The following is a 23,672-nucleotide window of genomic DNA, read 5'->3' on the forward strand; positions in this document are numbered from 1 at the left end:
ACTCGAAGATTCATAATATTCCCTTTATTAAACCTTATCTATTGAAAACCAAGCTGCGTTCAATACATTGTTAAATATAGACCTCACATCAGTTGCTTTACCATAAAGCCCTGGTGAACTTAAGCATGGAGACAACACGTTTCCATGGTTACACGAAAAGTGCGAGGACCTGGAAACAGACCTGCCCCTGGTTATCTTTGTCGGCGTACTTCATCAAATCTTCTCCGTACCAGAACCTCAACTTGTCACCCTCCTTTAGGTAGAACGGATGGCCAAAATCCGCGAAGACAAGCTCATCAGACCATCTAACGAAAAATAAAAAAAGTATGTGTGGTAATTAAAGGGGCTTTGTCATGGCTTTTTACCAAATTTCTGAACAGCCAAAATTTATAATTGGGTCGTAAGAAACCTAAAACTAATGGTCCATTTTCATTAACAATTGCAATATTAGACATTGAAACTGTAAACAAGTATCTTTGGCTGTGGACAGCTCGGATGGGAATGGATTACGATTTGAAACATTAAGGCTTAATTTTTTTTCTTTCCTCAGAAGATACGGTATATTTTGCTGAGTACTATTTACACAGTGGGGGCACTACCAGAAGAACGGTCGTAACCAAAAGTAAATCGTTTGACGAAGAATTCGAAAAAATGTCAACGGAAAGATACCCAGAGAAAAAAATATGAGATCGTGCAAAAGAAAGACGCAATGTAAAGGAGTAAGAAACAGAGAAAGCCTCGTAGCGTTTAATTGTAAGTAAACATTCTAGCGAGAAAGAAGAACCCCAGCAAACGAGGAGATCGTGTTTGCTCGCACGGGGGCGCACAAAAGAACGACACCAAAAGTAAACGAGACCGAGAAAAATGCACGGAAACTCAGCAGACAAAAAATGAGACCAACTACGACTGAATGTTAAGTGAAAAGCGGTAAAAGAAAGCCCGAGCGAATTTAGTAAGCAGCAGAGAAACACCAATGGCAACGAAAACGAGGGCCCGGGCCACACAAAGAACGACGAAGAGTGACAGCGAAAACGGAACCAGGACAAAAAGAGGCGACGAAAAAGCGATGAGAAGCACGCGGGACGCGGGGGGCGCCGGGGGGGAAGGCGGCGCGGCGGGAGGGACGCGGAGACGAAGGGGACTGCACAGCGCGCCGCGCGCAGATGCGGGGAGGCGGGACGAGGCCTGAGCGCGAGGGGACACAGGAGAAGGAGCTCGCCGGGTGGCGCGGACAGAGGGCCCCCCCCCGCCCCCCCCCCCCGGGGCGGGCGGGAGGCGAAGGCGCGGGGGGGTGTGTGGTGGTGGAGGTGGAGTGTAAGTGTGGGTAGTTGGTCTGGGCGGGGGGCGTGTTTGGTGAGGTGGGGGGAGTTGGAGTGGTGTCAATTGGGTTGATGAGAGGGGTTGTTTTGTGTTTGCCTTTGGGGTTTTTGGGCATCGTTTAGGTTATGCAGAGATTATTTTGGTTAATGTTTTATATTTTTTTTGTAGTGTAGAGGAATTGGAGGCTAGGTGGCCGTACCCAACCCCCTCTCCTGTGCACACCCCCGCCTGAACACTAGTTCTTTTGAAATAGCTGCTTGTTGAAATAGCTGCTTGTTCAAATGGTTTCGGCGAGTCTTCAAAAAATCAATATCTTTAGGCGTGGTTTGATCCCTCACAGTAAATAACGGTTGCATCTTCCTTTAGATGTTCAAAGATAATGATTTCCATGGGTAAAGTTGCCTACCACTAATCTCAGAGCAGTTTGGATCAAAAATCTGCTAAAACCTCGTGACGTAACCCCTTTCACCAGGGGCACCCAACAGACCGTTTCGGTGAATATCTGTTCGGAAGACCTATAATCGCCTACGAATTTCGGATTAAAGTGTGATGAAAAAACTGGACATTTCTTTAGCTCAAACTTTCATGACAAGGACAAAGTTAAGCCTGTTGTTTTCGGAGAGAGGAAAATGTCGTTTTGGGTACGTAAAAAGACCAGCTACGATTTTCGAGAAGGCAACAGTGGCTCGTAAATTCGGTTAATGATATTTCGTTCCCTAAAATTTTCTGAAGTTTGAAAGTTCAGCTAGCGTATCCGAAAAGATACGCTTTTCTTAGCGTTTAAAAATAAGGCTTTAAATCGCACAAAAATGACACCTATAACGTAAAAACGATGTTCCGACACCTATAGTAAAACTGTCTCGTTGGATGCCCCTGATTAACAACTGGTTCATGCTTTAGCGTGCACTATCGAGTTATGGAACAGGCGGGAAGTTTGGAGAGCACGAAAGTAGGGTTAGAGTTGCTCGAGGCAATAGCCGCGATCAAGTCTAGCTTCTTGAGTGCTCTCCAAACTTCCCAAGTGCACCATATCTCGATAGTGCACAGCTAAAAGCATGAACTAATTTAATTGTTTTATAACATTGCGGGTGGAAATGTAGTTTTAAACCCCGCCCCAAAAACTCGCGCGAGAGAAAAATATTTGGCAGTGATTTGCTCTCGCCATGCTCAGGCTGTCAGCGTGCACTTTTTGGATCTTTTCCATGCTCACGTGATATACTGAATTTGATTGCGCGGCTCTGCTAGCTATGTTATAAAGTGAATTGATTGATTGATTGATTGATTGATTGATGAGTTGATGGGTTGATTGGATGATTGCCCAATTAACTTATCGATTGACTAACTGACTGACTGATTGATTTATTGATTGATTGATTGATTGATTGATTGGTTGATTGATTGATTGATTGATTGTTTACGATCAATTCTAATGCCTTGAAAACCATCTCTGAAAATATTTTCAGTCCAAAAGCCTATGGTAGTAAATTTGCAAAATTCCCAAAGTTTCAAATATCCAGGATTTGGAGTGATTTCTTTTAAATGAGAGAAATTTTCATTCAGCAAATGCCGCCATGTTCACTGGCTTGGATGGCAAACGTGGCATGGCTTCGTAGCCAAACCTTCAGATGGCATATTCACCGCCTAGCGCGAGTCCGAGCTTTTCGACCAATTAGAATTGAATTCACCTCTGGAAATTATACTAACAGGAAATATAACTTAATCGCTAGCCATGTAGTCATTCTTTCACAACGTTCTGAATACAAAATGCAACTTATAAAAATGTCCTTGTTGTTTTGTTACACTCATGTAAGATTGTTTTTATTATATTAGCCGTTCTTACTCTGCATCAACCAAAGGCATGTAATACCACATCCCGGCCGCTTTATTCTTGATAAATTCTGGCAGCGGAAAGATCACGTGATTGGATGCGTCTGTGACGATGATGTTCAGCGGATACTTAGTTTGCTCAGCACAGCCCCATCTGCTGTTATACACCTCGTTGCTTTTACATCTGTGTGAAGCAATTAACACGAGAAAAATCGTGAAGATTGAAGCTCTCCGTATATTTCAAGAAAGTACACAACCTAAATTAATAAAATGATCGGCAAAGAGAAACTGTGCCATTGTTAGCTTATTAGAGAGATTTTCGATTGAGTGTCATGCAACCCAAAACCAAAGAATTAAAATCCCCCTGGTCAATAAGAAAAGGACGTAGATAATCCCGTTCGCAGACCGGTGGAGTACGCCTTATAGTGAAATAAACGCAGGGAGGGGGGGGGGGGGGGGGAGCAATGACAATGAAACTTAGAAGACATAATTGAAAATGTCAGAAAACTGGCCAAAATTACTGAAAAGTACTCAGGGTCAATTAAACGGCGCAAAACATTAATAGGTGAAAATAACTGTAGAGCAGTTAATTTTCATTAATAGAGACACAAAAATTGCAAATTTGGGAAAAAATGTCTGTCAAAGTGCCGTTCCTATGGTAATGTCAAGTTCCCGAGACAACAACCTGTCCTAACAAATTATTCCCAGATAAATTTTAGACAAAGTCGCAAAGTTTGGCAGCGTTTGGTTGAATCTTAAAAAAAATAATAAGAAGCGTTCAAATTCAGCGCCCCCCTCCCCCCCCCCCCCCCTGTGTATTGAAAGCAGAGAAAAAGTGTAGCTTTTCTGTCAAAAATTCGCTATCGGGTCAGAGCTTTGGTGTTTAACATAATGCTAAAGGGGGTGGGGGATCACAGGCTAAAAAAGTAAGGACTTTGTAAATAAAAGAAATCAATTACATGGATCTCCTTTTACCTAATGTCGCCCGAAACATATTTCAGTTTCAGCGCAGAAACCAGCTTACTCTCGCCGTGGTATGAGAGGTGGCCATAACCATCATCTCTTGGCTTTACGCAGACTGGGACAGCCACACTGATCTGCTTCCACCCGCCGTGAGATGGATCTGCAAATTAAATACAAATTAAATACACGTAGGCAGTGTGGCCGAGTGGTTAGAGCGCCGGATTTGAAAGTCCCGTTCTGACCACTATCTGGATTTGTTCTCGGTCGTCCCGAGTTCAAATCCTCGGTCATGCTGGTAAATAGCCAACTGGTCTGCCTCCTGCCAGTTGGGATTTTTAACCTTGTTATGTTTATTTCATATATTATATTTGTTCAGTATTTGTTTTATATACACGGCCCCACAAGCTTCTAGCTTTAAACACAAACCGTGTATAAATAAAGTTGCTTTACCTTTTTTTTACATGTGTACAGAACAATTTTACCAGTGGCAAAATTAGTACATCGGATTGGTGCAAAACGAGTGTCTTACATTTGCAGTGCTTTTTAAAAGTCAGAGGCGGCGAAGCGTTCTGAAATGTGGAGGTCCTATCGTATTCTAAGCCAAGCGCATACATCTCGCCTCCGGTGAAAAAATTTCAAATTTTCCAAAATGTCTTTAACGGTGACTGGTGTGTCCGTAATGGATTTTTGACAATGCATAACTAGTGAGTTCAGACGATCCTGCTTGATGGTGCTTTTTAGTTGGGTTGCTCTTTAGACGTCGTAGGGCAGAGAATGTACTCGCTGAACTGCTGAAGTCACCGATGCCACAGGTAATGTCAAATACAAACTTAACAGATTGCATGCGTTCTGCACCATATTATCCCGCCAAGCACATTGGGGGGAAGGGCTACAGCTCCTAATGCCCCCCTGTCCCTGCTCCGCCACCTATGAAATTGATCTTTCAGTTCTTTATAGTGATTTTAACCGAATTTTATATCTCCTGTTTACTTTTGGCAGGCGTACAACCTAATTTCGTGAAAACTAGACTAGAGAAGCAGTCCATCCTTTTTTCTAAGTATGTACGCGTGAAGGAAGAAAAAAAAAGAAAATCAAACAAAAAAAAAAAGCCCGGATGAAAAAATGGCCATGGAAATCTGGGGTCGCGCATCTCGTCCCCAGATTTCCCACGGCCATTTTTCCTCCCGCGCTTTTTTCGCTCCATACAACAAACTACAAGAAGGCGTGACTGCTGATTGTCTTTGTGAACACTGACATACACTGTTGGAAACATCATTTTTTTAAAGTTGTGAACGTTTGCCCTATTATAGTAATAAAATATCTTTTACTTCCAATTTAGAGCTTTTCAAATAACACGTGTATGTATGGGGTTTTGACCCGCGGACTGAACTTCCAAATTAATAAGTGAGGTATGCCGCTGGCACCTAAAAAACCGCAAATTTGCCAAAACAAATGCAAATAGTTTTATATTTTTACACGTTCATTAAGAATCAGGTTAAACCTGGGGAAAACTCATACATTTTTTTGATGCGACACAGCTATAGAAACTACGCGCAAAAATGATAAAAGAGGGACTTCGATAGTTTCCCCTTGCGTCATACTGACTCGAGAAAGCAAACACAGTCTCAGTAAGCATTTAGTTATTTTACTTCGAGTCGGCCTAAATTGCGTTTGTATGTGACAATAATAAAAAATTGGGGTTCCGAGAATATATTAATTTTTCAATATTCCTAGAAAAAGAAAATATTTTTTTTATATTACGTAAACATAAAGAAATTATTGTGAACCTAATAATCACATATTTTGGGGCTCAAGATTGTTACTAGTGTTACGGCGTTGTTATAAAAACGAAACGCGTTTCACAGAACTAGAAACAACGATCGATCTGTGAAATTTCCAAAGCCTGTAACTGAAAGATTACTTGAGTTTATAACTAGTCTCAAATTAAAAATAACGAAAAACAAAATTTAGTCATCACTAGATTCATATTCATAAATGATTGCTTTATCCGCGACTTCATTAGGACCACATTTAGATGGATTCAAGGTTAGGTTAGTTAATTGTATATTTCCCTTATTAAGTAAACTGTTGCTGAACAGTTGAAGTTGCAATTGACTTGAATCTTATTTTCTCTCATGATGTTTTTATTTTCGTTAATTTCGTACAAGAATCTATCCTCAAAGAGATAAATGGGATAAAAAAAAAAAAAGCATAATTAAAAAGAGAATATTTACATCGATCAATCGTTATAAGAAAGTGGTAGAATTTCGGAACGAACCTTTCCCATAAGTCTAGAATGCCGCCAATTAAATTAAGGGTTGGCCATGGGTGATAAAACCGTCTTGCTTGTGGATAATATTCCGTAGAATAACAAAATGCATATTCTTGTTTCCTGATTTGAAAGCACTTATTTCCTGATGATATTTACCATTGGGCACAAATCAGTTAATGTTCTGTTTTATGCAGTTAGCCCAGAGGCTTATCTCACTGAAACCACCCTAAGACTTGTAATATTATCCAATAAGATTATTTGCAACCTCAGAATAAGAAAGCAGTAATATCTAGGCTATATACTGACGTAGGAACATTTTCTTGGCAAAAACTAAGTAATGTGTACAAGTTAACCTATACATACTCTCTTTCAAATATTTCTATGATCTTTGCCTTTCTTTAGCATGCCAGGAATTTTAATAGCAAAATACTTCTCTCCTGCCCAGATTTTTTTCGCTTAGCTCATGTGCGATGCTTTAGAAAAAAGAACGTGTCTTACCACAAAAGCCATAAAACCGCCGTACGTTAATACAACTAACAACGTACCCTTTGCCAGCACACTGCCAACAAAAACGAACAAAATGACTTGCAAAATCATTCTGTTGTTTTCTTATCTGCGGGAATTTCCTTGAGATTATACTTCAGAAGTCTTCTGGATTCAGCTAGGATCTCTGTAGTGCAATACTTTGTGGAAGTGACTTTTATAACCACTGAAAAGACTTTAAATTAGTAAAGTAAACTTTTGTTAGCTCGCACGTACGCAATATAACTTATATACACAAAAACTGACGTGTTTTGTCATTGAAACTAAAATAATTGCTGACATATTTGATTTTGAAACAAAGATGCTGACAGAATAACTTTTCACCATAGCGATAGAGTCGAAATGTATACAATTTGCTACCTATGTGTACCTAATGTTTATTTCCATCGTAACGCTTATTAGACTCGGTTTCAAAACGAGGCCTGGTGCAAAACCATTTTTATTGAAAATGGGAAGAGAGGAAAAAGCGTCCTAGGGAGTAGGAGTGAAGCTGAATAGCGAGTGAGGGGGAGGGGAAGGGAATTCCTCTCGCTCCCCACTCTCTTTCTCTCGTCTCAGCCCTCTAGGTTTGCCACTCCAACACTCGCCCATCAAACACGCCAGTATTTGGGCTATGTGCAAATGACTACTTATACTAGATTAATTTTTAATTATGTGTAGCCGTTTTTCTTCCTTTTTTGTATCCGTTTCATGTACTGTATTGGTAATTTTGTACCTAATGTCGCAGGTCTCTGTATGTGTCGTTTGCTTTTTCGTCTCCTCCTGCATTTATGAGGTTTGCTATTTGGGGGCTTTTACCTTTTATTAACTCCAAAGTAGCCATTGAGGTATTGTGATACTCGTCATCATCATCATCATCATCATCATCATCATCATCATCTCACCACCACCACCAACAACAACAACAACAACAACGACAACGACAACAACAACAACAAAACAACCACATCATCTTCTTCATCATCGTCATCAACACAGTACAACTTGTCAAGAAAGAATGAAATATACTAAAAATACTTGCAGCTGCCGGTGAGCTAAGCATCCAAGTTTTTGGGAATATGCAAGGGAGGAACAACATACTTTATCCGCAAATGAATTAAACGAGCTGTGGCAGTCATCGTATCTTAAGTCAGTGGCAAAAAACGAGGGCATTTAACAAATCGACCACATTTTTCCATGGTCTACACTTTGGACCTTTTTGACATTTCGGGAGAGTCTCGGGGTATTAATTGATGCGGACACATTTTGTTGTGTACATAAATGTTTCCCCGTTTGCCGACGCGCTCAACATTTGTTGCAGAGACAAAATTTATGTCCGAGACGCAAATTAATTAAAAAAAGATTCTGATTTTGCAGAAAATATTTTGAGTCCGCAACAAATGTTTCCCTGTTTGCACATGGAAACAAAACAGTTGTTTCGTGTCCCGCTCGTTTGCTCATCCGGAGAAGAAACTGGAGAGGGATTGGTCACACTTTCATGAAGCCTGCTAGCTGCCAGTAAAATCACCCGCCTGTCCCTTGTCCTCAGGAGGAAAGGCAGACCAAAGGAGTCTTGGAAGAGGAAAATCCAGCAAGAATATGGGGACTTGGGAATGTTATGGGAACAAGTGAAACGGAAAGCAAAATACTGGGTGCGATGAAAGGCTGCAGTATGCTCCGGCTGTAACGAAGAAGATAGTAAGTCAGTAAGTAAGTCAGGGGGAGTTGGAAGTAGCTCAAATTGAAAATCAAATATGATCAAGTTCTCTTGATTTCTGCAAAGATGTCAAAGATGGCTTTCAGATATTTGAAACTCTCTGTATAGTTTGTAAAATCAAGAAATGTCTGGAGCGAGATTGATTTTTGTCGATTAATTTCCGATTCCTGATGTCCGATTCCTGAATGCTCAAATCTATTGAAATAAAAATAACGAAAATTTGGATTTGATCCTTGAAAATGAAAACATAAAAAAATCCGGAATTTAATTCTAACGAATTCGTGGAAGCGTCATTCGCCCTTGATTAGTAAAAACTGTTATAAAAACGCTATCTTCAGTCGAAGAAAAACGACTTTTTTGAACCTTTGTATTTAACCGCGTTTGATCTTTCTCAATCTAAGCCATTTAATTTCCCTGTATCTGATTATTTACATTTGATTACCATAGCGTTTGTAGAATATCCTTTGATCCTTATTTCATTTCGTAAGCTGAAAAATGGCGAGCGCATTTAATCTTTTATGCCGCCTTTAAGCTTCGCATCTTAGTGGGACTTTTAAGTTAATTTGTGTAAAGGTTTCATGTTATCTCTCCACTAAAACGTCAAACCTGAGATAACTACAAAATAAACAAGTAAATATGTCAAATTGTATTCGTTAAAGGCAACTAAAAAGTTTATTTTCCGCCGTGCTAAGTATACTGATAAATAGTAAAAATGGTCTGCTTATTCCATAAAAAACCCTGAGATTTGTCGAATAAACGACAATATAAAAATACAATTAACTTTGAAGTTGCAGCAACTCAGATAGGCCAAAACTAAATTAAAAAGATTTGGCAAAATGATAAGTTAACGGATCTTCAGTTTTAAAAATTCACCAAACCGTCTGGCCTATATTATTTCTTTCAAACTTGCTTCTTAGCGCTTTTTCCTCTTTTTTTCCGATATGATTCTACATTAGGTCAATAGTTAAAATATGTATTTGCCTCCTTCGCGCGTCCGTGTTTTCGCTGTTAGAAATCTAATTTTAACTTTATTTTTCAAGTGTTTTTATATCGAATTGGCTGCGGGGAAAATATACAGTCTAAACATAACCTCAAGATCGCGACATTTATGACATCAGTAAATCAAAAAGTAAATAAATGCCAATTAATTTTCTTCGGAAAAAAAATGAAACAATATGGTTTTTAGTAGCTGCGTACACAAAGCTGGCTTTTCTCCAGTTTTCCTTTTCTTCTTAACCCGCACTTGCAAACACACAACTTCACAAATTCCATTTAGCTGTAATCCGTAAAATCCTTCGTAAGCCCCCCTTTTTTCATCCTGTGTCTTTTATCGATCCCGCAGTGTTTTATCGCATCCGTTACTTCTTTGGAGGATAAATTGATAGCTTGAGGTTCTATGCACGCTCGTGTTTCGCCGGAGCTAAATGGCACCTTTTGGCACCAACAAAAAGCACCTTTTGTGTACATAACCAACCAATTATTCTCTCTCAATCCATAAAGGTACGCGCACCGCTTCTCAAGTTGCCAAAAAGGCGATGTCTTCAACGCACTGAGCTTACTTGCTGTGTCGCGCGCGCTGCGTTAGTGTTTTCGCCAGTAGGACGAACATTCTAAACGGAGCAACTTTATAACGCCGTTTTTGTGGAATTGCAGGTAGTGTATGGTACTAGATAATTCTTGTCTTTCATATACATTTCCTTTTCATTCTCTTACCAGCAAAATCTGCCACGTACACGCTTAAATTATTTTTATCACAAAAACAAATATCAAATAAAATCGTATCGAACTTACCAGCGTTTAGTGACTATATGCTTTCGATTTTTGTTTTGCTTTTTATTTCTTAAAGAAAACTTTTAGCTGTGAGTAATTTTCTTTATTTCCGAATAAATTATCAAGAAAAAAAATAAGAGCATTTTTAGAATGAAACGAAATCACTTGACGTTACCATATCAATATTTAGATGCGAATCCATGATCTAATTTCACTGAAGATCTAGTTATTTTTAAATGACATTTAGCGGACCATTTTCCTTATTTTCTGATCATAAAAATGGGGATTGTAAGATGAAACTAAATCGCTTGTCGCTTGTACATTTAGATTCGCATGCGCCTCATGTTCTAGTAATACAAAAACCTTCTTTTGCTCCTGTTCAACTTCATTGAATTAAGTCGGCAGTTTTTTTAAGATGAAATTTAGATGAGGAAATTTCCTTTTTACTGATGAGATGTCGCGTTCCGTGCCTCGGGCCGGAGATTGTTGGCGGTGGGGAGAAAATTTGCGGAAAGCCGCAGATATTTATTTAACAACACAACCTTTTACCTTTGACGCAATGTTAATTTTGTATAATACTGATCGATCAGTTTTCACGCAATGTTGTTAACATTTATACATTTACAGTATTTCTAATTACGTGTCAAAAACAAATTTAATAACATCCCCAATTTTGAGTAGCTACTGATCAAATTTCGATAAACGTTGCGCCCCTCCACTTTTCTCGTTTTAATTAAGCAAGCCTACTTTTCGGTGAGATTGCAAAACGGAAGCGAGGGATTCAGCTAATTAAAATTACTTTTTCATGTGTAGGAAAGAACTGTGACCCGTCTGAAAGTTGAATTCGTCATTTAATTCACGAAACGTAAACTAATTTATAATCAAGTAAATAAAAAGCTTTTAAAACGCTAAGATAACAATACCCTTTAATCTTTCAACCAAACACCGCACCAAATTTAAAGCTTTAAGCTGAATTTAGAATAAAATCATTTCTACAGATAAAAAGAATAAGATTCCGCGTAGGGTTAATTAGAATACAATAGACCCTTCCACGGTTTCTGCCGCCATCTTAGTAAGGGGCAAACACAGGAAATTTCACAGTAAATGTATGGGAAAATGAAGAATCTAATGTCGAATAATTAACGGAAAATTCTAATTCCGAAATATTTTTGAATTACAAACTCAAGATACCGGGTAAACAAGTTTATTGGTAATTTTGGGAATGTAGTCTCGCAAGGAAAGCCGCAAATACTTTTTTTTTCATTTTTACATACATTTGTCTGAAAAACGAGCCGCCATTTGCGCGGAAAAACATAAGCATTTGTATGAAAAAAAACAACAACTAAAAAATGCGATTTTTCGCTTCCCAGCGTAGCTGTGCCCTTCAAAATTCATCAATAAAATCTTTTGCTAGCTATCTTTACCTTGTAATTCATAGGAATTGCAGAATGTTAATTTTCTTTGTTATTGGGCATCGAACTCCTCGCTTTTCCTTTTCCCACACATTTACTGTAAATTTTGCCGTGTTTGCCCCCCAACCAAGATGGCGGCAGAAATTGTGGAAGAGTCTATTGAGTGAACTTAAATAAACTCAAAAAGGTAAAAAGACTAAAATAAGGTGTTGGAAGAAAAGGCAAACATGCACAATAGTTTTTTTGTGGAACAAAGCATGTTTAAATAATGCATCAGTCAGTGATCATGACGAACATTGTCAAGAAACAAAATTGTAAAAAAATAATCACAGATAACTTTGATTTTAGCATACACGTATTTGTTAATTTGTCGTTTTCTCAAACATGATGGTAAAGCAAGTGAAAAATATACTTTCTGAAAGTGGTTCCAGATACAAAGTTAATTGTTAATTAAATTGTAAATTGTTTAAACCTTCAACTTTAACAAGAATGTAACCCATTGTTTGCACTCCTTGCCTGCAGATCTTGCAAGAAAAGTGATAGTGATGGGCGAGTTTGAAACGCTTTATAATGGTAAGTCTACTGTTAATAAAAAAAACAACATTATGCCCGAGAATTATAAAATAAAAATGACACGAACGGTAGCCCTACAAGTCTATTGCGAACCTGTGAATTTGATTACTTTAATTTAGTACCATCGTTACGTTGACTAGAGGAGCAAAATAATCATTAAAACCGTGCACAGATATTTGTCCGTCAGGTGGACATATTTCTTCCTAGAAGTGGAAAGTTTTTCGAGAACGAAGTTCGTAGAAAACCGTTTTTTCTAGGACCATCTGCGACATCTCTGCACATTTTTCCGCTAAATGGCGTTGAAATACCTCTCTGTTTGGGAGATCTCTGAGAAGCTTCAAAACGTCAAAATAATTTTTAAGACTTCTTGCCAGTCTGTTCAAAACACGCAGCTCGCTTCAGCTGAAAATTGAAGATGCGAACGTGAAACGCAACGTTTGAAGTTAGGGGATATCGCGTAGAAATTATGTCCGAATATACTCCAGTTTTGGCTGGACTAAACTGGATCTTGTGTTGCGTTTAAAACGCCAAGCGCGAAGAAAGAATATTCAATGGGTACATAGACACTAATATTTGAGATTTACAAACGGCTTTAATTGGTGACAGATGAGAGATATATATACTTAAATATTTTTTTTCGTTAAATTTGTCTATACTCCCTCCAAACTATCCCTCAAGTTATCCTAGACGCTCTCTTTGCGCGCCTGGGTTCAGCCCCCAAAAAGAACACGCGGAAGAGAGTTCAGGGACTGGACTACCAGAAGAGAAAATTTGTGTTATATCGTCCTTTAGGTGTTCAAAGATAATGTTTTTTTTTTATGGGTTGAGTTGCCTACCACTAATTTTAGAACAGTTTAGACTAAACATCTGCGAAATCCCCGTGACATGAATACCACGCAGGCCTGAGACTCTATCAAACAGGTTATTTATTCTTCTCCTATGTCATTTCAAATTCTTAACTTCTTTTAATGGTTTGCAAATTTCAAGTAGTCTGACAATGAAAACCAGCAACACAATAATTCTTTGTTAAAAGACTTAGATGCTAAATAGTGGTTGATATTTAGTCATTAGTAATATCGTATCGTTAACCTAAAATATTTGACTCTTTTCTTTGTTTAACAAGGTTCTAATGGAAGTGTTGGCAACCACAGCGAGCTCTTGCAAATTCGAATTCCCCTGAATCTTCAGATTGGTATGACGCTTGCCTACGTCATCATCTTCATCATCTCGCTGGTTGGAAACCTACTGTTGATTTACGTCACTTTCAAAACACCTTATCTGAGGACAACCACAAATCTATTGGTGGCTAACATGGCAGTGGCCGACTTGATGATAACGTTCTTCGCCATGCCTTACTGCGTCATGTACTTGTTTCTACAGAACATTTGGATATCTGGGATAATCGGCAATGTCACGTGCAAAATCATGCAATATTTGCTGGCCTTGTCAATCGCTGCTTCGATTCTCACTCACGTCCTAATCGCAGTCGATCGCTTCTTTTGCATTGTGCTTCCTTTCAAACCCCGCACTTTTATCAAAAATTCGAAAATAAGCTATTCCTTTATTTGGTGCAACTCTTTCGTTCTTATGAGCCCTTATCTGGTGGTATACGGAAGCGTGCCGATTCCAGACGGAAACAGTTATTGTACAGTAAAGTTCGAGTACATGTTCACCCTGCAGATTTATTTTTGCCTCGTTTTTATACTTCTCTACATAATCCCATTGCTGTTCATTGCAACATTGTATACATTTGTTTGCCGAAGGCTTTGGAAGCACAAAAGGCCAGGCATTCGCTCAAGTACGTCAGTTCAAAGGAGGGAAGTCCATAACAGGAAAACTGTCAAGATGCTCATCATACTCGTGATTGCCTTTGCACTATGTTGGCTTCCTGCACACGTCATACATCTGATGACATACTTCTGGTACGACCAAGTCCTGCCTCACGTGGTCATCCTTCTGTCATTCTGGGCTTGTCATTCACACAGTGCAATCAACCCGCTTCTGGTAGTCTTTCTGGGTGGATCGTATCGAAAGGCATTTCGAGAAATAGTTGCAAATCGCCTGCAGAAAGATGCTGTTCCGTTCCGCAAGAATACTAAAGAAACTGTCATAAAACTGGTGCCATTCTGAGATGATGGCGATGGTGATGACGACGATGACGGTGATGACGATGGTGATGACGACGATGACGATGATGATGATGACGTGGACGATGACGACGGTGATGATGACGATGATGATGATGATAATGATGATGAAGATGATGATGATGATGACGTGGACGATGACGGCGGTGATGATAACGGTGATGATGATGGCGCTAAGAATATGAGGTCTTGGGAATGTCATTAGAGCAAGGGAAAGACAGCAAAAAAGCGGCTCCGATGGAAGGCTGCAGTGGAAGTCCTATGCTTCAGCCGAAGCGAAGAGGATTGAGTCAGCAAGTAAGTCAGGTTTAGATGGAAGCAGCGCAAATTTTAAATCAGATATAAAGTTCCCATAATTTCTGCAAAGATGTCAAAGATGGCTTTCAGATATTTGAAATTCTCGTTACAGTTCGTAAAATCAAGAAATTTGGAGCGAGATTCTTGATGTCCAAAGAATGCTCGGATCTATTATACAAACTTTCTTCTTTAGGTTCAGTTCAGATTCATGATCAAAAGTAACGAAAATTCTGATTTGATCCTTAAAAATTGAAAACATAATAGATCCCAAATTTAATTCTTACGAATAAGTTGGGGCGTTAATCGTCCTTGATTAGTAAAACCTGTTATTAAAACGCTAGCTTCAGTGGATGAAAAACGATTTTTCGAACCTGTGTAATTAATCGAGTTTGATCTTTCCCAATCAAAGCCATTTAATTTCCCTGTAGCTGATAATTTACATTTGTTAACCATAGTGTTTGTAGAATATCCTTTAATCCTTATTTCATTTCGTAAGCTGAAAAATAGCGAGCGCATTTAATCTTTTATGCCGTCTTTAAGTTTCGCATCTTAGCGGGATTTTTAAGTTAATTTTTGAAAAGGTTTCATGTTATCTCTCCGCTAAAACGTCAAACATGATTTTTTTAAGTAAATACACAGATAACTACAAAAAAAAATACATTAAATACTAAAAAATGGTCTGCTAATTCCAAAAAAAAATGATTTAGCTTTCGATCGATAAGTCGAATGGACGACAATATAAAAATACAATTAACTTTGAAGTTGCAGCAACTCAGATAGGCCAAAATTAAACAAATTAAAAAGATTTGGCAAAATGATAATTTAACGGATCTTCTGTTATAAAAATTCACCAAACCGGCTGGCTTATTTTGTTTCTTTTTACTTGCTTCTGAGCGCTTTTTATCTTTTTTCAAATTTGATTCTGATGCATTAGGTCAGTTGAAGAACTCTGCATTTTCCGCCCACAGAAATATTTCATTTGAGTCCGTGTTTTCGACGTCAGAAATCTAATTTTAACTTTATTTTTCAAGTGTTTTTTTTTTATATCGAATTGGCTGTGGGGAAATATATATTCTAAACATAACCCCAAGATTGTCAACATTCATGACATCAGTAAATCAAAAAGTAAATAAATGTCAATTAATTTTCTTCCTGAAAAATGAAACAATATGGTTTTTAGTAGCTGCATACACAAAGCTGTCTTTTCATGGGTGTTTCTTTTGTCTTAACCCGTATTTGCAAACACACAACTTCACAAGTTCCATTAAATTATAATCTCCAAAATCCTTTGTAATCCCACCTTTTTTCGCCCTATGTGTTTTATCGATCTCGCAGTGTTTTGTCGCATCCGATGATTTCTTTGGAGGATATTTTGATAGCTTGAGGTTCTATGCACGCTAGTGTCTCATCTTATGAATCGCCGGAGCTAAATGGCACCTTTTGGCACCAACAAAAAGCACCTTTTGTGTACATAACCAACCAATTATTCTCTCTCAATCCATAAAATACGCGTACCGCTTTTCAAATTTGCCAGAAGGGCGGTGTTGTTCAACGCACTAAGCTTACTTGCTGTGTCGTGCGCTGCGTCAGTGTTTTCGCCAGTAGGACGAACATTCTGAACAGAGCAACTTCGAAAAGCCGATTTTGTGAAATTGAAGGTAGTGTATAGCACTTGATAATTCTTGTCTTACAATTTCCATTTCATTCTCTTACAGTAAAATTGCCACGTACACGCTTAAATTTTTGATCACAAAAACAAATATCAAAATTAATACAATCGTATTGATATTTACTAGCGTTTTTTGACTATATGCTTTCGAGTTTTTTTTTTTTTTCAAGAAGGAATTTAGCTTTGAGTAATTTTCTTTGTTTCCGAATATATGATCACGAAAAAAGAATAACAGCATTTTTAGATTGAAACGAAATTACTTGACGTTGCCATATTAAGATTCGGATGCGCATCCATGATCTAATTTCACTGAACGTCTAGCAATCTTTTAATGGCATTTTGCGGACCATTTTTCCTTATTTTCCGATTATACATTGCGATCATAAAGAAGGACATTGTAAGATTGAAACGAAATCGTTTGACGTTTTCATATTTAGATTCGGATGCGCATTCATGATGTAGTCATACAAAAACCTACATTCGCTCGTCCAATTTCACTAAGTCGGCAGTTTTTTAATATGAAATTTAGATGATGAAAAAATTTCCTTTGTGATGCTGCGTTCCGTGTCTCGGGCCGGAGTTTTTTTGTTGGCGGTGGGGAGAAAATTTGCGGAAAGCCGCAAATATTTATTTAAAAACACAACCTTTTACCTTTGACGCAAGGTTAATTTTGTATAATACTGATCGATCAGTTTTGACGTAATGTTATTAACATTTATACATTTATAGTAATTCTAATTACGTGTCAAAAACAAATTTAATAACATTCTTATTTTTTTAGCAACTGATCTTTGGATAAAATTTACGCCTTTTCATTTTTCTTGTTTTAATTAAGCGAGCCGGCTACTTTTCGATGAGATTGCAAAACGGAAGCGGGGGATTCAGCTAAATTACTTTTTCATATAAAGGAAAGAACTGGGACCCGTCTGAAAGTTCAATTCGTCGTTAAATTCACGAAACGTAAACTAATTTATTATCAAGTAAATAAAAAAGCTTTTAAAACGCTGAGATAACAATGCACCAAACACCGCACCAAATTAAAAGCTCAGTTTAAACTGAATTCAGCCATAAAATCATTTCTACAGATAAACAGGATAAGTTCGTAGGACCCATTGGAATACAATATAGAGGACGCTAAAATAGACTAAAATACGTAGTAAACTAAACGAAAATACGTTGTTGCGAAAAAAGAAAACATTTCACCTGCTTTTAACTGCCTAACTGAACTGAAATAACCGTATAAAGAAGGCTGGCATGTATAAAATCTTTGTATAAGAGCAAAAGATGCTTAAAATACAGCAATTTGTCGAACATATATGGACGAACATTGACACTGAAACAACATGATAAAAAGATAATCACAGATAACTTTGATTCTAGCATAGATGCATTTGATAATTTGTCACTTTCTCAAATTTGCAGGTAAAGCAACTGGAAAATATACTTTCTGAAAGTGATTCCAGATACAAAGTAAATTACTAATTAAATTGTTTATACCCTCAACAGGAATTCAACCCATTGTTTACGCTCCTTGCCCGCAGATCTTGCAAGAAACGTGATAGCGATGGGCGAGTTTGAAACGCTTTATAATGGTAAGTCTAATGTTAATGAAAAGAAAAACCTGACAGTAATATGTCCAAGAAACTATAAAATAAAAATAACAAAAAGGTAGCCATACAGGTCTATTGCTAACCTGTGAATTTAATTTGCTACACCATCGTTGACTAGTCACCGTCCTGTGACTTTTAAGAGAAGTGTTTGTATGAATGTTTACTAGTTTATGATGAGGAAGAAATGGTCGTTTTAATAGCAAAAGCAAAGTCCAGATGTTTTCATTTGATTTCCGGCCGCCATATTTGTGTTCCTCCGCGGGACACAAAATTAATTTGGTGTTTTCATACTGAACTCTATAAACTTGGTTGGAACATTTTGACGGATATCTCGAGTACAGAATATCGCACAGATGTGAGACAAGAAGATTATTTGTAATTCCTTTTTACCGTTTCAAATTCTTAACTTCTTTTATTCAATGGTTTTGATTTTACCTTTTCGTGGCGTAACAGCGAAAAGCAGAAATGCGATAATTCTTTGTTAAAGGGCTTCGATGATAAATGTTGGTTGATATTTAGTCATTACTAATTTTGTTAACTAAAGACATTTGACTCTTTTCTTTGTTTAACAAGGTTCTAATGGAAGTGCTGGAGACCACAGCGGCCTTTTACAAATTCGAATTCCCCTGAATCTTCAGATTGGAATGACGCTTGCCTACGTCATCATCTTCATCATCTCGCTGATTGGAAACCTACTGTTGATTTACGTCACTTTCAAAACATCTTATCTGAGGACAACCACAAATCTCTTGGTGGCTAACATGGCAGTGGCCGACTTGATGATAACGTTCTTCGCCATGCCTTACTGCGTCATGTACTTGTTTCTACAGAACATTTGGATATCTGGGATAATCGGCAATGTCACGTGCAAAATCATGCAATATTTGCTGGCCTTGTCAATCGCTGCTTCGATTCTCACCCACGCCTTAATCGCAGTCGATCGCTTCTTTTGCATTGTGCTTCCTTTCAAACGCCGCACTTTTATTAAAAATTCGAAAATAAGCTATTCCTTCATTTGGTGCAGTTCTTTCGTTCTTATGAGCCCTTATCTGGTCGTGTACGGAAGCGTGCCGATTCCAGATGGAAACAGTTATTGCACAGTAAAGTACGAGTACATGTACACCCTGCAGATTTATTTTTGCCTCGTTTTAGTACTTCTCTACGTAATCCCTTTGCTGTTCATTGCAACGTTGTATACATTTGTTTGCCGAAGGCTTTGGAAGCACAAAAGGCCAGGCATTCGCTCAAGTACGTCAGTTCAAAGGAGGGAAGTCCATAACAGGAAAACTGTCAAGATGCTAATCATACTCGTCATCGCGTTTGCACTGTGTTGGCTTCCTGCACACGTCATACATCTGATGACATACTTCTGGTACGACGAGGTCCTGCCTCACGTGGTCATCCTTCTGTCATTCTGGGCTTGTCACTCACACAGCGCAATCAACCCGCTTCTGGTAGCGTTTCTTGGTGGATCGTATCGAAAGGCATTTCGAGAAATATTTGCAAATCGCCTGCAAAAAAATGCCGTTCCGTTGCGCAAGAATACTAAAGAAACTATATCGTAAAACTGGTGCCATTCTGAGATGATGACGATGAAGATGATGATGATGATGATGATGATGATGATGATGACCATGATGACGAAGACAAGGATGATGAAGATAATGACGATGACGATGGTACTGCTGCTGCTGATGATGATTATATTAATAATGATAAAACAACTATAGTTTATAAGTTTTGACAGTTAAAAGAAGGGATGATGAACGCGTGACCCTGCATAAAAAGGTCAATACTAAGTACAAAAAATAGATTTATTGACCATAATCATGAAAGCCCGAATAAAAATATGACTCTTTCCGCGCGCTCATCTCTTGATGGAGGTATCTGTCATTTGACCTTATTAACAATTCCATCTGGTGTTGTAGCTCTAAATAGATCCGTTGCACTTACGTGCACTTACGATCCTTAAACTGCCGAGTGAATTGCTGTATTTAGGTCACACTGCCTCTTGGAACAAGGGAAAAATATCAGCATTCAGAACAGTAGCCAGTAGTTAATGACAATGCCTCATTTCCTATAAATCAATAGTTGAAGTGTTTTAAACGAACAAATAAAACAAGAGATTCCAGTGAGATACAGGCTTACTCTGTTTGTTAATATTTAACAAACAATCGAAAACTTTGAATATTTCAGCAGCTTTCGAAAACAGCATTTGTCAATTTGGTTCTATCAGTTTTTCTTACCAACTTAGTTTAAAACAAAGAAAACTACAAATGTTTAAGTGTAAAGGATTTCACTATATCCTTTATTGAGCTCTACGTTCAGTTAGCAACTACACAAATAACCTCTCGAGAGTGCTATATCATGATTAATAGTATTTGATGAAAACATCAACGCAGACTCGGCCCTGATTATCATGGTCGTTCTTGTTCTTTAGATCTTCACCGCACCAGATTCGCAGCTCGCGATGTTTCTCCAGGTAAAAAGGAACGCCCAAGTTAGAAAACACAAGCTCATTTGAATAGGACTCGTCCACTCCAGGCATCGCATACCACAGCGTGTTCCAGTCCTTGATGTACTCGCTCCTCGGGTAGATAATCTGGTTTTTCTGGTCTGTGATGATGATGTTCAGGGGGATCTTGCTGCCGGAGTGACATCCCCAGCGGCTGTTGTAGGCTTTGTTTTGCGTGCATCTGAAATCAGAGGACAGTCAATATATGCGCGTTTACTTCGTTATGTTGGAAGTAGTCACTGTTTATTAAAGAAGGTCTGGATAAGGGGTCGGTCATTCTTTGTCGACTAAACGGAGAAATTCTTGAGGATGATTTGGTGGTGTACACGAACTCAGGGTCCTCACTAGGAGGGGGAGAGACAAAAATATGTTATTATTTTCATGCTTAAAGGGGCTTTGCCACGGGTTTTACCAGATTTTTGAACAGTCAATATTTGTATTTGTGTCGCTGGAAACCTAAAATAATGGTCCAGTTTTATTATTTTTATTGCCATATAAAAGCACTGATACTGTTAATAAGCGTCTTTGGCTGCGGATTTCTATCCGGAAATGAAGGTTGTATCTTCCTAAAGATGATCAAAGGTAGTGTTTTTTATGGGTTAAGTTGCCTACCGCTAACTCCAGCACAATTAAGACTAAAAATCTGCAACATCCCCGTGACGTAGCGGGCCGCCTTTAAGGCGGTGTTGTTCAGATATTATTAGCTGGTTTCAATCAAATAACGACTAGTATTTAAAGAGAAATGACCACAATGATTTCAACTTTATACACCTTGCTGTTTGAAAATGTGTGCAATTAATCTCGCCTGTTTTTGGAACCTAAGTTAAAGATGAATTTCCACTATCGCGGTTTTTTACGTACAATAAGTTAAGGAGCGTGAATTTTCCTGACTTTACGTGCGTAAAATAAACCGAGAAAATCTATGGAATTAAACTTTTTCGGCAAACACAAGCCGTTCATAAGTTTTCTCAATGTTAGGCCTACTCTGGGACCCAAAGTCGCCGTAACTTTGGGCGACTTAAGGCGATTTTAGGCGATTTTAACTTATTTTGTCCAAAATTACGGGCGATTTAGGGCGATTTAAGGCGATTTTGAGCGACTTTAGGCAATTATAGGTGACCTTTTAGGCAATTTTAGGTGACCGACCTAAGTACAGTTGTAGTATACATGTACATGGGAATCATCATGGTACACCATAAAGCATTGTTACCAAAAATATCTATACTTAAAGCGACTTTGGGCGATTTTGGGCGATTTTGGGTCCCAGAGTAGGCCTAATGTTATTACACGTAAAGGCATTAAAATTCGCGCGACAGTGGAAATCCCGCCTTATCCCTTACACTCTCTGGTCTTCTAACGCATGGAATAACAGTCTCAACCTACCTGATCGCTCCTTCTTTGTACATCAATTTCATGGCCGCCACTAAGCGGGGCTCGGAGAGGAAGTTAGGTATGGCTCCATAACGGTCACCAGCACACTCAAAACACACTTGCCTCAGGTTCAACTGAGACCATTCGAACGTCTTGTTACCTTGACAACAATAAAATAGGTTATTAACTGGGCCATTTGCATGCAATGTGGCACAGTATTTTGTCTGTGGTGTGCATGTTTAACGTTAGGAGAAGCTTGAAAACACACCTAAATTTAAAAATCATTTGAAAACTAAGGACGTATTCTGCATTGCGATTGATCATTTTTAGTTGTTAATTTTTCGTTTTTTATTGAAATAAAACAGTTTATGTTTGATCAACTTTTTCAGCCGATCCGAAATTTTTTTGAAATGTTGTGAAAATTAAAACGATAGGTAAAGATCACAAACCATATTGGCGCGCATTACCAGACCGTTCCTAACTCGGCATGCATATAGGGCTTAAATACGAGTGACTATTCCGAGACGCAACCGAAAAATGTTGGGAAAATGTTCCATTGAGAATCAAACTGGTGTAGATAACACTGGCTGATGTCAATAGATCACGATCTAAAAGACTTTGTCGAGGAACAAGGATGCAGGGCGCATCATCGCAAATGATAAACGTCAAGTTTAATTAATTCTTTAAGAAGGATATTTCTATGTTTACTAAGCCATCCATCAAATTTTGAAGTTCTATAAACGCAGGTTCTGTTCTTAAAGACACGTTCCCAAAAATTTACCGTTTTAGCTCAAGCCCAAAATATTCCCGGATACACTATCGTTTTCGTTTAATAGGTTCCGAAAATATGAGGATTCAAAGGCTTCAAAGTGCAGCGACCCATGATTTACAATTGGAATTGGGTCGGCGTTTACGAACATCTTTATTCTATATTTCCTGCTTTATATTGCAGTTTTAGACAAAGCTAGAGAGCAGTACTCTTTTAGGTGCTCTGAAATAAATGATCTGTTGTCGAGTTTCGTAGCGACCCGGAATTAAACTTTCTTGTCCAACAGATATAAGTCATTACGTGGCAAAGGAACGTTGCTTTTGCAATTGAGAGATTTCGTCGATTGAGTACAGTATTAAGGTTCTACTTTTTGCTGCAAATATAGTTATTTTAGAATGGTAGTTGTCAGGAGCCCATTGTTGTATCAGTTCGTCAATTGACAGAGATTTTTTGCACAACAAAATCACATTTAATGCCGATTTGGAATCGATTAGGGTCAATACAATAGACAGCCACCCGCCCAAGTGGTCTTAAATGTTTGGAATTCAGTTGGTACTGATAACTCTGCCTTAAATGCATGCACCTGAGTTAAATTATTTAAAGGATATGTCGGATTGATTTAAAGTTAAAATGCGTTTCTTTATGTTCTTTTGTAATATGTTTTCCGTCAATAGTTTTATAATTGCGCGAAAAAAAATTGTGGAGTGCTGTTTTGCGTGTGGAACAATAAATGCTGAGATGTGCGCCTAACAGTCTTGATTACTCGAAAACTATATAACTAAATACTCACTAAGTTGGTGTGTAAAAGTCGGAACTATCACTCCAAGCAGAACCAAAGGTAAAAGCATGTTTCTTTCTGATCAATTTGGTCTGTTAGTGTGCGGAGCCTGTTTCGCCGAATAGAGCAGAATGGACAGC

General features: G+C 38.3%; 4 protein-coding genes across 8 annotated transcripts; 2 read left to right on the top strand and 2 right to left on the bottom strand.

The window, feature by feature from the left end:
• Window positions 1–11: 11 nt before the first annotated feature.
• Window positions 12–7,102, bottom strand: LOC144642626 (uncharacterized). Its single transcript, XM_078501647.1, has 4 exons — window positions 6,928–7,102; window positions 4,123–4,270; window positions 3,161–3,331; window positions 12–305 (listed from the first exon to the last, which is right to left on the bottom strand). Exons 1-4 carry the CDS (start codon window positions 6,977–6,979, stop codon window positions 149–151), a joined length of 528 nt encoding a protein of 175 aa, XP_078357773.1. The 5' UTR covers window positions 6,980–7,102; the 3' UTR covers window positions 12–148.
• Window positions 7,103–8,353: 1,251 nt separating this feature from the next.
• On the top strand, window positions 8,354–14,533 carry LOC144642642 (substance-P receptor-like). 4 transcript variants are annotated; one of them, XM_078501658.1, is made up of 4 exons: window positions 8,354–8,610; window positions 10,122–10,274; window positions 12,292–12,376; window positions 13,500–14,533. In XM_078501658.1, exons 3-4 carry the CDS (start codon window positions 12,349–12,351, stop codon window positions 14,504–14,506), a joined length of 1,035 nt encoding a protein of 344 aa, XP_078357784.1. In that variant the 5' UTR covers window positions 8,354–8,610; window positions 10,122–10,274; window positions 12,292–12,348; the 3' UTR covers window positions 14,507–14,533. The 4 variants fall into 4 exon arrangements, with proteins under 4 accessions (XP_078357784.1, XP_078357785.1, XP_078357786.1 ...); XM_078501659.1 differs by lacking the exon at window positions 10,122–10,274 and having other exon boundaries at window positions 8,354–8,614; XM_078501660.1 differs by lacking the exon at window positions 10,122–10,274 and having other exon boundaries at window positions 8,354–8,602; window positions 12,326–12,376.
• Window positions 14,534–14,689: 156 nt separating this feature from the next.
• On the top strand, window positions 14,690–20,225 carry LOC144642643 (QRFP-like peptide receptor). 2 transcript variants are annotated; one of them, XM_078501661.1, is made up of 3 exons: window positions 14,690–14,820; window positions 17,996–18,081; window positions 18,673–20,225. In XM_078501661.1, exons 2-3 carry the CDS (start codon window positions 18,054–18,056, stop codon window positions 19,662–19,664), a joined length of 1,020 nt encoding a protein of 339 aa, XP_078357787.1. In that variant the 5' UTR covers window positions 14,690–14,820; window positions 17,996–18,053; the 3' UTR covers window positions 19,665–20,225. The 2 variants fall into 2 exon arrangements, with proteins under 2 accessions (XP_078357787.1, XP_078357788.1); XM_078501662.1 differs by lacking the exon at window positions 14,690–14,820 and adding an exon at window positions 16,363–16,478.
• Window positions 20,226–20,378: 153 nt separating this feature from the next.
• On the bottom strand, window positions 20,379–23,672 carry LOC144642645 (uncharacterized). Its single transcript, XM_078501665.1, has 3 exons — window positions 23,545–23,672; window positions 21,998–22,145; window positions 20,379–20,795 (listed from the first exon to the last, which is right to left on the bottom strand). The coding sequence occupies exons 1-3, from the start codon at window positions 23,600–23,602 to the stop codon at window positions 20,471–20,473; spliced, it is 531 nt and encodes a 176-aa protein (XP_078357791.1). The 5' UTR covers window positions 23,603–23,672; the 3' UTR covers window positions 20,379–20,470.

This window comes from Oculina patagonica, chromosome 2, assembly GCF_052425735.1.
Source record: "Oculina patagonica isolate OP01 chromosome 2, crgOcupat, whole genome shotgun sequence".
NCBI lineage: Eukaryota > Metazoa > Cnidaria > Anthozoa > Scleractinia > Oculinidae > Oculina > Oculina patagonica.

Bases quoted from the DNA above. Each gene is read 5' to 3' on its own strand.
- LOC144642626 (XM_078501647.1), bottom strand. From the start codon at position 6,979: ATGATTTTGCAAGTCATTTTGTTCGTTTTTGTTGGCAGTGTGCTGGCA. The intron at 3,332-4,122 runs GTAAAAGGAGAT...TGCTTCACACAG, and splicing joins TATGTTTCGGGCGACATTAG to ATGTAAAAGCAACGAGGTGT. The intron at 306-3,160 runs GTAAGAACGGCT...ATTTTTCGTTAG, and splicing joins ATGCCTTTGGTTGATGCAGA to ATGGTCTGATGAGCTTGTCT.
- LOC144642645 (XM_078501665.1), bottom strand. From the start codon at position 23,602: ATGCTTTTACCTTTGGTTCTGCTTGGAGTGATAGTTCCGACTTTTACA. The intron at 22,146-23,544 runs GTGAGTATTTAG...ATTGTTGTCAAG, and splicing joins GACTTTTACACACCAACTTA to GTAACAAGACGTTCGAATGG. The intron at 20,796-21,997 runs GTAGGTTGAGAC...CTCTGATTTCAG, and splicing joins TACAAAGAAGGAGCGATCAG to ATGCACGCAAAACAAAGCCT.
- LOC144642643 (XM_078501661.1), top strand. From the start codon at position 18,054: ATGGGCGAGTTTGAAACGCTTTATAATG. The intron at 18,082-18,672 runs GTAAGTCTAATG...TTGTTTAACAAG, and splicing joins GTTTGAAACGCTTTATAATG to GTTCTAATGGAAGTGCTGGA.
- LOC144642642 (XM_078501659.1), top strand. From the start codon at position 12,349: ATGGGCGAGTTTGAAACGCTTTATAATG. The intron at 12,377-13,499 runs GTAAGTCTACTG...TTGTTTAACAAG, and splicing joins GTTTGAAACGCTTTATAATG to GTTCTAATGGAAGTGTTGGC.